The sequence below is a fragment of the Ailuropoda melanoleuca genome, chromosome 14 (genome assembly GCF_002007445.2).
Source record: "Ailuropoda melanoleuca isolate Jingjing chromosome 14, ASM200744v2, whole genome shotgun sequence".
In the NCBI taxonomy this organism is placed as follows: Eukaryota; Metazoa; Chordata; class Mammalia; order Carnivora; family Ursidae; genus Ailuropoda; species Ailuropoda melanoleuca.
Genome location: NC_048231.1, coordinates 28,779,950 through 28,793,240, shown reverse-complemented (window position 1 = coordinate 28,793,240; position 13,291 = coordinate 28,779,950). Strand labels below are relative to the sequence as shown.

General features: G+C 46.5%; 1 protein-coding gene across 1 annotated transcript in view; it reads right to left on the bottom strand.

Annotated features, from left to right (window-relative positions):
- Positions 1–7,595: 7,595 nt before the first annotated feature.
- The window catches only part of KCNK13 (potassium two pore domain channel subfamily K member 13), a 104,118-nt gene continuing 98,422 nt past the window's right edge, over positions 7,596–13,291 (bottom strand). Inside the window, exons 2-3 of the mRNA XM_034643313.1 lie at positions 8,562–9,358; positions 7,596–8,493 (exon numbers count right to left, since the gene is read on the bottom strand). Coding sequence (XP_034499204.1) covers positions 8,398–8,493; positions 8,562–9,358 — 893 coding nt within the window. The 3' untranslated portion in view covers positions 7,596–8,397. The remainder of the gene's footprint in view (positions 8,494–8,561; positions 9,359–13,291) is intronic.

Sequence of the window (13,291 nt, the reverse complement as noted above, 5' to 3'; positions counted from 1 at the left end):
TCTTGAAGAGTGGGTTTGCTGGCAAGGAGTTCTCTCAGTTTTTGTTTGAGGAAGTATTTGTTTCTCCCTCATTTTTGGAAGATATTTTTGAGGAATATAGAACTCTGGATCAAAAGTGTTCTTTTTTAAAAATGTCAGCATTTTAAAGATGTCACACTGTGTTCTTATGACTTGCATGATTTCTGATGATAAGTCTGCTATAATTCTTTTGTTGTTCCTATGAATGTAATGTTATTTTTTTTCTCCAGCTGCCTTTATGATTTTCTTTTCCTTTTGTTTCTGCAATTCGAGTATGATATGCCTAGGTGTAGGTGATGTGTGTGGTGGTGGGCGGTATATTTATAGATACCACCTGCGGGGCATTCTATGAGCTCCTCGGTTCTTGGTTTCTGCCATTCATTTTGGAAAATTCTCAGCTACTGTTTCTTCGAATATTTCTTCTGCTCTGTTCTCTTTTCTCCTTGGATTCCAGTTACTTGTGTGCTCATCCATTTGATATTGTCCCAAAGCTCTTGGATGTCATGGTGTGTTCACTTTTCACTTTCCCATCTCTTCATGTTTTAGTTCAGGTAATGTCTATGGACCTATCTTCAAGTTCATGGATTCTTTTCTGAGCTGTGTCCGTCGGCTCATAAGCCTATTGAAGGCATTACTCAATTCTGTTACTATGTTTTATATTTCAAGCATTTCCACTTAATTCTGTCTTCATTGTTTCCATCTCTCTACTGAAATTAGCCATCTGTTTTTGCACGATGCCCATTTTTTCCTTTTGCACATTTAACATGCCAATCATAGTTATTTTAAATTCTCTACCAGGATGTTTCCAACATCTGTTTCAAGTCTGAGTCTGGATCCAATGATTGCTTTGTTTGGAGAATGTTTTTTGATTGCACACCTCATATTTTTGTTGTTGTTGTTGTCGTTGTTGTTGTTGAAAGCTGACACCTTGTGTCTGTCAGCAGACACTAGGGTGAAGAGTTTGTGTGCCTAGAGACAAGCATGCTTTTCCTACAGACAAACACGTAGTGTGGGTATTTGAACTCATCTGTTTAGGAGCTGGGCTGGACTTGAGGTTCGCTGGTGCTCTAGTTCCCCTCTGCGCACCTCGGGCTTCATGTTCCTGCCGCAGTATCTTATGCGTAGGGTGTAAGTGGATTTGTCAGAGCGAAGTCTGCTGGAGTGAGCTCTAGGTCTTGCCCTGTGTCTCCCAGAGGGGTTCTTGGTGCGCTCTTACCCGCTCCATAGTGTTCTGCTGGTACTTGTTATCTGCAGCTTGTTAGCTTGGTAGGGAGCATGCTGGGAGTGTTTCTGTTGTTCTGACTCAGTCGTAGTGTTAGGTAGCTACCGTGTCCTTGGGTGTCAGGGGCATGGTCTTCTCCCTTCTCCTGCCTGTCCCTCGGGCTGTAGCTGCTGGTGCCGCACGTACTCTTGCCTTTCCCCCATGTAGGGATTTGTCCCCCCTATTCTCGACCCCTAGCTGCAAGGAATTTTCACCAGTGTCCAAAGGAAGCAGATTTTGTTGCCCGTCTCTCCTCTCATTAAGGTTTTTGCTCCTTAGAAAAAATAGGAAAGCAAGGTCTTGGTAGAGTTCTTTTTTTCGCACATGGTGGCCATTCCCCTCCCCAAGGTTTGTACCATCATGGACACTTTCTTGGAGCTCATTCTGGATTTTCTGTGAGCACCCAGTGAGGTTTATGAAGAAAAGACCTATAAGAAGGGGTAGGTTCCCAATTTCTTTGGCTTCTGGAATGTTGTAACATATCCTCTTTTTTTTTTAAAGATTTTATTTATTTATTCGACAGAGATAGAGACAGCCAGCGAGAGAGGGAACACAAGCAGGGGGAGTGGGAGAGGAAGAAGCAGGATCATAGCGGAGGAGCCTGACATGGGGCTTGATCCCATAACGCCGGGATCACACCCTGAGCTGAAGGCAGACGCTCAACCGCTGTGCCACCCAGGCGCCCCATAACATATCCTCTTTACCCTCAGGGGCTGAGGTACCACAGCATGAGAGCCCAGACCCAGAACATTCCATTTATCTGCGGCAGTGACGTTGTGATATGGATACAACTATTCCTACATTGCAGACGAGGAAACTAGGCTTTCAAGCATTAAGTAACTTTCACGTTCTTATAGCCGGAAAGTGAAAAAGCTGAAACTCAAATCCAATCTGTGTAATTTTATTTTATTTTATTTTATTTTTTTTTAAAGATTTTTTAATTTCTTTATTCGACAGAGATAGACAGCCAGCAAGAGAGGGAACACAAGCAGGGGGAGTGGGAGAGGAAGAAGCAGGCTCATAGCAGAGGAGCCTGATGTGGGGNGGAGCCTGATGTGGGGCTCGATCCCATAACGCAGGGATCACGCCCTGAGCCGAAGGCAGACGCTTAACCGCTGTGCCACCCAGGCGCCCCTAATCTGTGTAATTTTAAAGCTTATTCTCCAATCTGTCAATCTGAAGCCCAGTTAATTTTTACGTAAAGTGTGATTATTTCTCTCTCTTCTTTCAGAAAAGATTAAAGGCAGTTTGAAGATAAGTGCTCTGCCTACTTCACAATGTGGTGATGGAGGTAAAAATATTACAATTGCGGATGGAGAAGCCTTAAAAACCAGAAAGTTCTAGCAATATACAAGACACTAGTATTACAGCTTTCCCCAAACATTTTACTACGTCAAATCGTACAATTAACTCAGCTAATTCTAAAATGAAAGGACTCAGTGGAACAGAAATAAAGTTGATAGGGTCTTTTCGTTTAGTATAAAACCATCGCCGACAGTGATGCCATTCAATAATCGAGAACCAGGGGCGCCTGGGTAGCGCAGTCGTTAAGCGTCTGCCTTCGGCTCAGGGCGTGATCCCGGCGTTCTGGGATCGAGTCCCACATCAGGCTCCTCTGCTGGGAAACTGCTTCTTCCTCTCCCACTCCACTGCTCTGTTCCCTCTCTCACTGGCTGTCTCTCTGTCACATAAATAAACAAAATCTTTAAAAAAAAAATAATCGAGAACCATGAGTAAAGCACAGTGTGGCAAGCACCGGATGTCAGTGCAAGAACAAAACAAAAGGACAAAACAAGGACAGCCAGTGCCCACTGCCCGGGCCGCTCCTGGGGGCCACAAAGCCCTGCCCTGAGCATCATCTCATTTGATCTGCTATCCTTACCATTTCCACATCATGGGTGCGGAGGGACTGGGCACAGAGACACCTGCCCACCCTCTCTCACAACGGAACTGGTGCTTATGGGCAGGTGTTCAAACCTAAGAACTCTTCTTCCCTATGCGGTTAGCCTCACCTCAGAAACTGCTGTGCTTTGTGATGTCTACGTAGTCCCCAGTGTGGGATGTGCACCCGTGACTTGGGTGAACGGTGAAATGATTTTAGGGACCCTGGGGCTTGGAATGAATTCACATCAAAGCACAGAATGAGGAAGTTATCCCCTTTCTCATTCACTTCCAGTCCTTGTGGTTACATCACAAAGCCTGTTTGGTGCCAGTGTCCTTCACACCTCCCCCACACCTGCCAATCTGCATTTGTAACCGAGGGAAAGGGTCTCAGGTTTCGAGTCTTCACCAGGATTCAGGATCTGGCTAGAATTTAGTAACATCGTTTTGTCTTCGTTGTACTGATTTTTACAGTGACTGTATTTTCTATTTATAGCAAGTGATACAAGCCCCCCATTTAGTTAGACAAATTTCTTTTTAAGACAAAATTAATTAAGGGGCGCCTGGGTGGCACAGCGGTTGGGCATCTGCCTTTGGCTCAGGGTGTGATCCCGGCGTTATGGGATCGAGCCCCACATCAGGCTCTTCCGCTATGAGCCTGCTTCTTCCTTTCCCACTCCCCCTGCTTGTGTTCCCTCTCTCACTGGCTGTCTCTATCTCTGTCGAATAAATAAATAAATAAATAAAAATCTTTAAAAAAAAAGACAAAATTAATTAAAAACTGAGTTGATTAAAATATTGAGAAGATATCATTTCAGGCCGTATGGAAATACCCCAAAGCTTGTGCAAGTGGTATGGGATGAGGGTCCCATGAGACACCCCATGTCTTGGCTCTGAGGCCCCTTCATGAAAGGCCAGTTCATGATCCTAGCATCACAGAGAAGACAGGCTAGCTGTGAGCCTAGCCAAGGATGAAGCCCAGGAGCTTCATGGACGTCAAGTCAATTGGTCCCTTTATCACTTAAGGGAGACTCGGGGTTCCTGAACAGAGGCGCTCAGGCCAACTGCAATGCCTTCTGCAAATAGTCACTTTCTTCTTGATCAGTAAGCCGCAAGGGCAGAAGAGTGTGATTTCTGATGGGGAGGCCATGTGACACAGTCCAGAGTAGGGGGCAGAGAGAATTGGTAGGGAGGGTTAGGGACATGCAGAGTGGGGACAAAGGTGACAAGAGGAAATAGCAATAAACATTCTAACTCTAGTGAAGATGGAAGGACCTCCTTGGAAACATGAAGAAAAGGGCGAGGCTTGGTAGCAGGAAAAGGCAGATGCATGTACGTGTGTGCTCCCTCTCATGTCTGTGTGCACACACACACATTTTAGTGCACCTCCCTTTGTTGCTTTTTGCAGATAATGCATTTTTTTAAAGATTTATTTACTTTTATTTTTAGCAAGAGAGAGCACGTGGTGGGGAAGGGCAGAGGGAGGGAGTCTTGAGCAGACTCCCCGCTGAGTGTGGAGCCTGACGTGGGGCTCGATCCCATGACCCTGAGATCATGACCTGAGGTGAAATCAAGAGTTGGACTCCTAACTGAGCCACCCAGGTGCCCCAGAAACCACATTTTTAAGCAATTGAAGGTTTATAGCAACCTGTGTGGAGCAAGTCTATTGGCACCATTTTCCCAACTGCATTTGTTCATTTAGTGTCTCTGTGTCACACTTTGGTAATTTTTGCAACGTTTCAAGCCCTTTCATTATTATTAAACTTGTGATGATGATCTGTGATCAGTGATCTCTGATGTTACTGCTGTAACTGTCTAGGGTGCCACCAACTGTGCCATAGAAGATGGTGAACTTAATCGATAGGTGTTGCGTGTGTTCCGAGGACAGATGTGGGATTAGCCAGAAAACCAGAAGGAGAATGGGCGCCAGAAGACATGAGTGAATTGCTGGCATTTCATGATAAAATTGTAATGGGTGAGGGATGCCAGGCTGGCTCAGCTGGTAGAGCAGGCGACTCTTGATCTCAGGGTCATGACTTCAAGCCCCACATGGGGTGTAGAGTTTACTTAAAACTAAATAAAGTCTGTAAAAAAAACCTTCACGGATGAAGAGTTGCTTCTTACAGATGAACAAAAAAAGTCGCTTCTGGAGATGGAATCTATTCCTGGTGAAGCTGCTGTGAAGCCGGTTGAAATGACAGCAAAGGGTTTGGAAACAGTCGATCAAGCCACAGCGGGGTTCGAGAGGATTGACTCCAGCTCGGAAAGAAGTTCTACTGTAGGTAAAATGCTATCAAACAGCATCACGCGCCACCGAGAGATCATTTGTGGGAAAAGAGTCAATCAATGCAGCAAATGTTATTGCTGTCTTACTTAAGAAACTGTCACAGTGGGGCGCCTGGGTGGCACAGCGGTTAAGCGTCTGCCTTCGGCTCAGGGCGTGATCCCGGCGTTGTGGGATCGAGCCCCACATCAGGTTCCTCTGCTAGGAGCCTGCTTCTTCCTCTCCCACTCCCCCTGCTTGTGTTCCCTCTCTGGCTGGCTGTCTCTATGTCTGTCAAATAAATAAATAAAATCTTAAAAAAAAAATTTCTTAAAAAAAAAAAAAACTGTCACAGCGCCACCCCACCACCTTCAGCAACCACCACCCTGGTCAGTCAGCAGCGATTGACATCAAGGCAAGACCCTCCACCAGCAAAAAGATCATAACTCATTGAAAGCTCAGATGACAGTCAGCATTTTTTAGCAATAACGTGTTTTTAAGTTAGGGTATGTACTTTTTAAAAGACACAATACCATTGCATACTTAATGTACGATAGTACATTGTAAACATAACTTCCATCTGCATTGGGAAACCAAAAAGTTCATTTGACTGGCTTTATTGCAATATTTACTGCCATCGTGGTGTTCTGGAACCTAACCCCTAGTACCTCTAAGGTGTGCCTGTACAAATGCAACAATGTGAAAGGATTTGTGGGCTCCGCATTTTGAACTCCAGCTTTATATTACTACCTAGAAATTCCCTTGTTAACCAGTTCATGCCTAAGAGTAACTACAGAGAGGCTTAACTACATAAATTCCTTGTTTGCCATTTTTGGGGGTAAACGTTATTCCCATCATCCATTGTAAATGTACCACAATTCCGTCCTTACGCTGGTTCTCAAACGTTTCCACCAGGGAACCTCAACCCAGAGCAAAACAAACTCATTCTCCAAGACCCTGCGAAGACTCCTCAGGAAAATTCCCCAAAGTTCACAAATTTTTTCATGGCTAGCTCAAAAGTTTATTCCAGTTTTGGATCCTACCTAAATAGAACTGTGTGTTTTGATACAACATCTCTCTGCCCAAATCATTCAGTACTCTGACCTTCTAGGAAGATGACACTCGCTTATACCGATGCTCCTTGGCCCCCTGGAACACGCAAGGACCTTTGTGCCAGTCCCTATACCAGGAACGTGGAGATCAAGAGATCTCCTAGGACAGGGACCCAGATCCTCTCCCAACGCCCACGATGCTTCGCGCAGGGCAAAGCCCCGGGGAGCTTCGTTTGTGATCAGAGGTTCTTAACGGGGGTTTTGCAGTAGCTTCAGAATGCTTGATACAAGGTAAGACATGAAGATCTCTCACTCTGAAGCCTCACAGCCCTTCGTTCAAAGCCCAGGGCTGCTGCTTATTGGACCCCTGCTCTTGAGTACTTCTGGTATTGTAAGGAAAATATTTGGGTTTGCCAGCTGCAAGAAAAGGCCACTCCACCTAAGAGGCAGCAATGGAGGGAGCTTCCGAAGCTATGTGGAGCATGCGAGACAAGCCCGGACATCCCCGCCAGGACACCTGGGTTCCCCTAGCTCTGCGCTGTCAGCCCGAAGAGTTCAGACAAGGAGCTGTCCCTTCGTGCCTCTGTTTCCTCCTTGTCTAAAACTCAAGAAAGGTATATGGGATGGTTCCCAAGGTCCTCCCAGCTCTCATGCTTTCTGCTCAATGTCTCAGTTTCATCAGACATAGTTCTCTGCTTTCTTTTCTTTCCGATGCCCTACCTTCTTCATCGTTTCTAAAATAGCGGTGTGTACCATCCTTATCTTATAAAAACAACAGCTATCTCTTATTGATGCTGCTTTCAAACCCCAAATGTTCTCTCTGAATATATGAAGAAGATCAACAGCCCTTGTTCCCAGCACGGATGTTTCACTGGCTTGGGAGGTTATGTAACTGGACTTGTTACAATCCCAGAAGGCAAAACCAAAACAAATGACACAGGAGAAGACAAATTTTCTTATCTGGCCTAGAATGTTTCTCCAGCCAAGAATCCAAGATGATGCTCATATCCTGAAGGGTTAATTTCTTGTTTCCTTTTTCTCTGAGCACAATAAATGTCTGTCTAATTAGGCACTCCCCCGCCCAGCCCATTGTCCGTAATGAGCACTCATGTAATCTTAGTTAATAAAGTGAAGATTTATTCAATTTTCAGTTCTAATAAATAGCCATTATCTCTGCAATGGGCCCCAAGCCCTGGTTAAAAAAAAAAAAAGACATGGCCTCTGTGACCCTTTGAAGGCAGAACATCAAGCTATATTCTTTCATTGCAAAAGTGTGTCTCCTGAAGCTGAACTTAGTTTTCTTACCACGCAGAGGTCCCACAGACAGCTCAGCCCGGCATTAGTATCTTAAAAATAAAAGAAAGGAAAAACAAACAGCAGAGAAAGACCCGGAGACTAGAACAGGTGACTTCCCTATTGGCGGCATGGGGACACATCCCTTCTGAAGGAAGCCCAGGGCCCAGACACAGCATGAAACAACCTTCCCGCTTGTTTGAAGGGCTGGGAAGGGCAGTGAATCTGGATTCACAGAATCAGGGGTCCAGGGGAAGAGGAGCCTCTTCGTTTGGGATTTTTATTATTATTTTATTTCCAAATGAAGAACAGAGCAGCAGGAAATGGAGGCTTACTTAAGCCCTCCCTCCCTTAGGCGGTTAAAACCCTGGAGGACGATGGGTAAAGAAACAGCCAAGCAAGGTCTTGGGCTGCTTTTGTGATTCATTCTCAAGGCTGATTCAGACCTTAGAGAATAAAGAGGAAGAGAAAGGCCTCAGGCCTTGGCCCGCAGCCCGGGAAGGTGGCTGTTCATTGGAGAAGAGCTTCCTAAGGCTGGGCCTGCAGAGGGCAACGGGACAGCCGCAGGGTCCACCCGGCCCTCGTCGTCCACGCTCCCGGTCTCCACGTCCAGTGTCCGCTCCTCACTCCTACCTGTCCCCACTGGTCTCCGCCAGCCTGTTGTTCATGATCGCAAAGGCCCCCACCCCGCCTGAGAACTCATTGTCCCGGGACAGTGCGCTGGCCTGGGGCGGGCAGCCGTTGGCCGTCTCCGACAGCTGCTTCTGGANCTGTCCCGGGATAGTGCGCTGGCCTGGGCCGGGCAGCCGTTGGCCGTCTCCGACAGCTGCTTCTGGAGGATAGCCAGCGAGACCTTGTTGGCGGCCAAGAAGTCCTTCATGGAGATCATCTCCCCCGAGAGCCGCCGCGCGTCCGTGTCGCTGTCCAGCACCCCGTCCGTGTCTATGGAGATGTTGCACCGGTTCTGGACATTGCCCGGCATGACCACGTTCCTCCGTGAGCGCAGGAGTCTCCTCTGGCACTGTCGGCAGCACCCCCCGTCCATTTTCCTCAGGATCCAGTTCACGGACTGTTTGATGAGGATGGAGATGACATTGAACAAGGAGTAGATGCAGCAGACGCCCATGAGGATGAACGCGAAGTTGGCGAGGCGGTAGAGGCCTTGGCTGTCATACTGGGCGTTCTGGCTGCTGACAAGGTCCCCGAAGCCAATGGTGCTGAAAGCCACGAAGCAGAAGTAGAGCGAGTCAAAGTAGCTCCAGCCTTCGATGGAGGTGTACATGGCCGACGCGCAGCAGGAGATGAGGAGGGAGGCCACGCACAGGATCAGCATCACGTAGTACACGGAGGGCTTCCAGCCGGCCAAGCTGTCCACCTCGCACCCGCCCGGGTTCTTCAGGCTCTCCTGGGGCAGGGCCCCTCGCCTCTGGAGCTGCCGCTGGTGGCACGACTTCATGATGTAGGCGATGACAGTGATCAGGCGCTCCAGGAAGAGGTTGAAAAACAAGATGGTGCTTGCACAGCCAATGAGGCCATAAAAGATCAGGAAGATTTTCCCTCCTACTGTTGCCGGAGTTGTCATCCCAAACCCTGCAGGAGACAAAAACCAGAGGAGAGAAGAGTGAGGGGATGCGGTCAGGGTCTTGACTGCGATGGCTGGCAAAGGACCTGAAGAAAGAGTTTCATAAAAGCGCTCGGTCCTACTCTTTCATAAAAGCACTTGGTCCTACCTGAATCCAGATTCACTGCCCTTCCCAGCCCTTCAAGCAAGCGGTGGGGGGGATGTTTCACGCTGCGTCTGGGCCCTGGGCTTCCTTCAGGAACAAGGGGGAGAATTCTCACTTCCTTTTGAAGACACTAAGTGTTGTTCAGAGCTGTGCTGTTGAAAGCTCGGATGGTGTCATTGTGCAAATCCGAAAAAGGCATGTCTTCCTCCAGGTGGATGCAGGTGGCAAAAAATGGCTGGGTGATGAGAATGCGAACTGGATTTCAGGCCCCCCCCTCCGGACTTGGTTAGAGGTCCTGTACAGTACACAACCTGAACAACTATACTTAGCAGACACTGTTCAGACAGACAGAGGTTCATACAAGGAAAAGTCTTATACAGACTCTTCAGAATTCATTTATTGTATAAATGTTTATTCAGTGCTATTCCAGGAACTGGGGATTGAACCATAAAAAGCCAGATCTGGTCCCTGCCCTCATGGAGCTCTAGGCTCGTGAGGTGATTACTACATTGTGTAGGTGTTGTGCTGGAGAAAGTACGTCCTTTGGGGGTGGCCAAGAGGGGAACCCATCCCAGACTTGAGGTTCTGGGAAGACTAAGCAGGGATACTTGAAAGCTACAGAGGAGTTAGGCAGTCAAGAAGAGGGGTGTGTGTGTGTGTGTGTGTGTGTGTGTGTGTGTTGTGTGTGTTGTGTGTGTGTGGTGGTGGTGATAGTGGTGTTCCAGGCAGAGAAACAGCAAATGCCAGCATCTGTAGAAATGAGAAATTTGTTCAAGATGTTCTCATCTTTTTTTTTTATTCTATTCTCTACCTTTATTTTTTTAAAAAATATTTTATTTTTATTTATTAATTTATTTTTAAAAATATTTTATTTATTCAACAGAGAGCACAAGGAGGGGGAGTGGGAGAGGGAGAAGCAGGCTCCCTGCTAAGCATGGAGCCCGATGCGAGGCTTGATCCCAGAACCCTGCGATCATGACTGGAGCTGAAGGCAGACGCTTAACTGACTCAGCCATCCAGGTGCCCCCTATCTATTTTTAGAGAGAGAGAGAGAGAGCGAGCTCGTGTGTGGGTGGAAGGAGGGGAAGAGGGAGAATCTCAAGCAGACACCCTGCTGAGTGTGGAAACCAACGTAGGGATCAGTCTCACAACCCTGAGATCATGACCTGAGCCAAAATCAAGAGTCAGATGCTTGGGGAGGAGGTTAAGATGGCGGAGGAGTAGGGGACACCTTTTTCAGCCGGTCCCCTGAGTTGAGCTGGATAGGTACCAGACCAGCAGGAATATCCACGGAATCAGCCTGAGACGCAGGAAGATACATCTGGATCTCTACAAATGAACATCTCCAGCGCTGAGTATCGAGGTACGAAGCGGGGAGCCGTGAAACCGCGCACAGATATCGGAAGNAAAGTAACAGAAGAAACGAAGAACAGACATCGAAATTCACCTCAGGCACATGGAACCTGATCAATGTCTACTAAGCAAACTTATAGAAAGGACCTAAAGTGATCATTCTTTTCTCAAACTAATTTATCTAATGCTTTATTTACTTTACCTTTTATTCTTCTTATTCTTAAAAATGCATCAACTTAAGAAGGATTTAGATGAGATTAGGAACTTCCCAGTTAGACAATTATGGTGTTGTAGGGCAGCTGTAGAGAAACAGGAATTCATTGGGTCTTTTTTTAAATTTATTTTTTTAAAGTTATTTTGCTACTTTTTTTTTTAGATTTTATTTATTAATTTGACACAGAGAGACAGCCAGCGAGAGAGGGAACACAAGCAGGGGGAGTAGGAGAGGAAGAAGCAGGCTCCTAGCGGAGGAGCCTGATGTGGGATCTTATCCCAGAACGCCGGGATCACGCCCTGAGCTGAAGACAAACACTTAACGACTGCGCCACCCAGGCGCCCAGGTCTTGCTTTTTAATGTGTGAAGATTACATTAGAGGCAAGGGTGTAGAGGCGGACTGAAATTCTTAAAATGCAATTATTTATTTTTTTCTGGATGAGTTGGGTCATCGTGCCCCATGTTATTTTGAATAAACTGNATGCCCTCCTTAATACCCATCACCAGCCTATCCCATTTCCCCCCGCCTCCCCTCTGAAGCCCTCGAGTCCATAGTCTCTCACGGTTCCTTCCGCCTTCTGTTTACCCCCCTCTTCCTTCTTCCCTTTCTTCTCCTACTGATCTTCCTATTTCTTATGTTTCATAAATGAGTGAAACCATATGATAATTGTCTTTCACTTCTTGACTTATTTCACTTAGCATAATCTCCTCCAGTCCCGTCCATGTTGCAGCAAATGTTGTGAAATTGTTCTTTTTGATGGCTGAGTAATATTCCATTGTATATATGGACCACATCTTCTTAATCCAGTCATCTGTTGAAGGGCATCTCGGCTCCTTCCAGAGTTTAGCTATTGTGGACAATGCTGCTATGAACATTGGGGTGCATATGGCCCTTCTCTTCACTATGTCTGTATCTTTGGGGTAAANCCAGTAGTGCAATTGCTGGATCATAGGGTAGCTCAATTTTTAACTTTTTAAGGGACCTCCACACTGTTTTCCAGAGTGGCTGTATCAACTTGCATTCACATAGGCAGCAACCTCTTTGACATCGCCCACAGCAACTTTTTTCGTGACACATTTCCAAAGGCAAGAGAAACTAAAGAAAAAATGAACTTGTGGGACTTCATCAAGATCAAATTGGGTCTTGAAAGTTGTTTTGGTCCAAAGCAGAAAGGGCCTAACAGGGCAAACAGGGTCACTCTTTGGTATACAAGTTGGACTATGTGAACTTCAGTCAAAACTTCAATGTAGCAAAGTTGCATCTGGGTTGTTCTTTAGAAAGAAACTGTGATAAACTCAAATACACACTTCCATTAAGGGAGAAATGCCCATAGAGGATTCCACTATGGGAACAACCAAATGAGCAATCTGAAAAAGTCAGAATAATAAGTATCTGGGAGTAGTTTCTATTATAAAGCGATGACTGAATACTTTAAATGTACTAGTGAATACCAAGGCTATGCAGGCTCTTAAACAGGAAAAGGCGTGCCAGCAGGGTTAATGGTCTTAAGACACTATGGAACACAAGGCAGGCGATTTTTGTACTAAAAAGTGATTACAAACTGCTCATCGGGTCAATAAACCAAGTCATACAATTTCTGAAATCCTAGATGCTACGATCATCACATACAAGTCCACACTTAAAAAAAAAGATGTTTCCGGGGGGTGGGGAATCTACTCTCAATATACAAAAAAATTAGAAATCCGTCAAAAGGGCAGTGAAATCTAGTCTTCCCCGGCGCCAATCCTGTTTTGGACACTGCTGTGATGCCTGACAAACAGGTTCAAGCAGGGTCGACCTCACTTTGCACGGCCCCACGGAGCCAAGGAAAGAAAAGAGGTCTTAAGGGAGTTGACGCTGGAGCAGGGGAAGGGGGGGAAGTTGCCAGGGGTGCAGTCTGCAAAACACCAGAGGCTCAGAAAAGGGATTTGCGCAGGGGCAAGGGCTGCGCGAGGATGTCACAGACGGGCATGGCGGTGAGGCTGTCACAGCACGGCCTCTCCAGTCCCGGCCTTGGGCCCCAGTCACTCACAAGCGGGGCCAGCACCCTCTCAGGCTCCTCCCCAAGATGTTCTCATCTTTTAAACAAAATTCTTCAAACATACACCTTATATTTGGGAGTGAAAACTGAGGTGTTGGTTTTTATAGCTTGATCAAATAGAAAACGTCTCTCTTGCCTTTACCTCTTACTGTGCACAATTTCTACCTTCTTGACCTTTCTACCCATG